Source organism: Staurois parvus, unplaced genomic scaffold (genome assembly GCF_062004578.1).
Source record: "Staurois parvus isolate SC_StPar_1 unplaced genomic scaffold, SC_StPar_1.0 ptg000059l, whole genome shotgun sequence".
NCBI classification, from domain to species: Eukaryota; Metazoa; Chordata; class Amphibia; order Anura; family Ranidae; genus Staurois; species Staurois parvus.
The window spans coordinates 4,050,721-4,054,483 of NW_028317855.1; the positions used below are offsets into that span (position 1 = coordinate 4,050,721).

Genomic DNA, 3,763 nt, shown 5'->3' on the forward strand with positions numbered 1-3,763 from the left:
GGAGTGATTCCCCCATCAACACAGTCAGTGTTGATGGAGGAATCTCTCCCATGGATCCCTCCCCATGGGAGAAAACAGTGAATACTGCTAGTGGCTATTATAGCTGCTAGCATAAATCGCATGTAAAATCTGACCTTTTGGTTGTGCCCAAGTTGATTGATCCATCAACTTGGGTACATTTAGCCTGCCCGGACATGGTTTGAATCTCTGCTGGTCCCTGTTGAAACTGGCCAAGATTCAAAACATCTATTACCGGCTTTAGTTAGCCTCTGGTTTCTTATACCAGTGTTCCCATCCACCTCTTCATGTTACAAATTACTTTTGAGAACAGAGAATAGGAACCCGCTCATCGTAAAAGTAAGTATACAGATCCTGGAACTCGAGAACAAATATATAGGACATTGTCAAGTGGTTAAGCGCTCCAGAATCTACCACTGACTAACTCTTTTTAACATTAACAACTTAAGATAATTATTTTATATGCAAGATTTTTTTCTCTTATATGGTTTATTGTGGTGCATTCCAAAAAAAAAAACATTTTTGTGCAGTATTCAGCAAAGATTATCTTTTATTGGGAAGAATGGTAGAACATACAAAAAAGCAATGTACTGCAACCAGAAGGTAATAAAATACAGAGATACAAATGTGAAGTCTATAAAGTCATGTGGAAAATGATCTTTGTATTGGGTACCTGAACACAGGTTCACAGGCAAACACTTTCACATCATAGTTATAATTTTTAAAGACGCTGGATGAAACCTCCTGATTTTTTTCTTTAATGCTTTTGAAGCTTTGACACGACAAACCATAAGTTCTGGCTGTGAATGTCTGTTCAATTTGGGAGCTGCTGTTGTGGTATTACCAGCCAACTTCAATTCAAGCACACTCAAGCTCTCACATTTCAAAGAAAGGCTACTATCACTAGTGGTAATTGTTGAGTCACTATCACTGGATCCTATGTCTCCGTATCGATTGGCAGTGTACTCACTGGATACCTCATCACTTGTGTCTATAATAGTGGAGTGAAAGAGAGAAGCACACTCTGCTGAACATTCAGACTCACTTTGATCATTTATGTCCATATACCTGTGATGTGTAGCGCCAGCCTTTTTCATTGGTTTCCTGTTTTGGACCCAGAAAGGTTTAGGACTTTGGTAAAAATTACAATGATATTTTTTATCAGAGTTATCTCCTGCTGACTGCCAACTGTGTGCTATGTGGGATTGAACCTCCATTTTGCTGGGGGAAAAAAAAGTCTTTGAGGAAGAACCCACCTGTGCTATGGATATAAATGATGGATTTTTACACTGATCAGGATATAAACTGTCCTTTGAATAAGACCTATGTGGTGCTGCAACAAGAAAAGTAGGTCTTTTTATGGATCTTTTTCTGCCCACCTTTGATTTACAATGCTCAGTACATTCATCTTTTAACCCTATGCATTCTCTTAGTTTTGGCTGTTCTATCATATGTACAGGACTAAATGTTTGTTCACCGTTTCTTCTCTTTCCATTTATTAGTATATTTTTAGAAGTAGAAACTGTTATTTTAACTTGATTGGACTCTGCAGGAATGAACTTAGCTTGAACAAACTTGTATTCTTCAAAACTCTTACTTGCATGTACTCCTTTTTGAGGACTGTGCACTTTGGGTGATAGATGTAATATTGTTTGTTTAGAATCCTGCAATAGTTTGTTTGCAAACTTATCTAAGCTTATGAGCTTGTGCTGATGTATTGTACTTAGATGACTAGTAGAGAGAGATGGATTTCTTTTTGATGGAACTGGGAGGGTGATTTTCAGTTTCTCACTATTAATCAGATTTTGTTCCGTACCTTCATTTGGCTTAAATTCTATTTTCACGGCGTGTTCCTGCTCTTTCATGTCACCTTCTATTGCAGAAACCTGCTTTTGTCTCTGGAAGATACTGGTACGTATGCTGGTAGGGCAATGCTCTGAAATAGGATCCTGGTGTTGCAGAGTTGGCTCAGTCTTTACGGTGGTTTCTTGAGTAAATTCAAATTGCTCAGTTTGTTGGGACTTTATTATTTCAAGCAATTTGTTGATATAGCTCTTTTGTTCCATTTCTCCAGACAGACCAGGTCCTGGTAACATCTCAAACATAGTTTTAGAGTTGTCGTTCTCTGTAGGATACTTTTGTGATCCAGTGGACAGAGGAAATAAAGGACTCTGTAAAGCAACAGCATGGAGAGGACTTGGATATGTGTAGATTTCATTTCTGTTTTTGGAAACAAGGTCATTCTGATATTTTGGATCTATACATTGATTTATTATATCATCTTTGATGTCAAATGTTGACTTGCTTTTATGGTTACTATTGATTTGAAATCCATGGTACATTTGTATGAATCTTTCAAGGTCTCCTACAATATAAATGCAGAAGGGTCATCAAAACATATAACAATGCTACAAATCACTAACCAAAAAATAGCACTTTGTGGCACTCACTTTAAAATGTTTGTTGTCCCAACATTTCAAATTCCTGATATGTGCCTGCTGTACCATGTACTTGTGTTAAAATGTATCCTGTTCTCTTCATATTGCTTCCTTTTGTCTGAAATACTTGGTGATCCTGCCAGTCCCTCTGCTTTCCTATTTCAAACTGACCACACTAGGCATGAGAGCACATCCATCCCAGTGTGGCCAATTTTCTGGCTGTGCTGGGATCAGTCTGCCTGTCCTCTGATGGCCAAGACTTCTGCTTACACGCGCACTCACCCACCCTTGCACAACTCTTTACTGAGAAGATTAGTGTACTACTATTTCTCTGCCTACAGCTGACAGGACCCCTTGCAGTTTCCACGCTTACCTCTCCAAGCCCGTTACACAGCTGAGAACATAGGTTATGTGATCACTTATAAACAGAGAAAAAAAAGTTTTTATAATTATATAAATATATATTTCTATATACTCTCCGGCCACTGTATTAGGTACACCTGTTTAATTGTTTGGTAACACAAATTGCTAATCAGCCAATCACATGGCAGCAACTCAATGCATTTAGGCATCTAGACATGGTGAAGATCAAACAGTGCATCAGAATGGGGAAGAAAGGGATTTAAGTGACTTTGAATGTGGCATGGTTGTTGGTGTCACATGGGCTGGTCTGAGTATTTGAAAAACTGCTGATCTACTGTACCAGAATGACAGGAAGAAAAAAGTGTGGATAAGGCTTGGAACAGTTCATAATCCAAAACACACAACATCATCTGTAAAACATGGTGGAGGCAGTGTGATGGCATGGGCATGCATGGGTTCCAGTGGCACTAGGCCTTTGGTGTTTATTGATGATGTGACAGAAGACAGAAACAGTCGGATGAATTCTGCAGTGAGTAAAGTTGATTGGATGGCACTCCACAGTACAGATGGACAATGATCCAAAACACACTGCAAAAGCAACCTCGTAGCTTTTTAAGGAAAATAAGTGGAATATCTTGCAATGGCTGAGTCAATCACCTGATTTCACCCCAATTGAGCATGCATTTCGCTTGCTGAAGGCAAAACTAAAAGTCAAAAAGACCCACATAAAAAGAACAACTGAAGACAGCTGCAGTTAGAGCCTGGCTAAGCATCAGAAAGGAGGAAACCCAATCTTTGGTAATGTCCATGGGTTCCAGACTTCAGGCAGTCATTGCCAGTAAAGGATTCTCAACAAAATATTAAAAATTAACATTTTATTTATGATTATATTCATTTGTCCAATTACATTTGAGCCCCTGAAAATGGAGTATAAAAATGGTTGC

At 38.7% G+C, this 3,763-nt stretch overlaps 1 protein-coding gene across 1 annotated transcript; it reads right to left on the reverse strand.

The window, feature by feature from the left end:
- Positions 1-550: 550 nt before the first annotated feature.
- DACT2 (dishevelled binding antagonist of beta catenin 2) lies at positions 551-2,369 on the reverse strand. Its single transcript, XM_089668646.1, has one exon. It carries the CDS (start codon positions 2,358-2,360, stop codon positions 720-722), a length of 1,641 nt encoding a protein of 546 aa, XP_089524772.1. The 5' UTR covers positions 2,361-2,369; the 3' UTR covers positions 551-719.
- Positions 2,370-3,763: the final 1,394 nt, after the last annotated feature.

Coding starts and splice junctions, on each gene's coding strand:
- DACT2 (XM_089668646.1), bottom strand. CDS start 2,360: ATGTACCATGGATTTCAAATCAATAGTAACCATAAAAGCAAGTCAACA.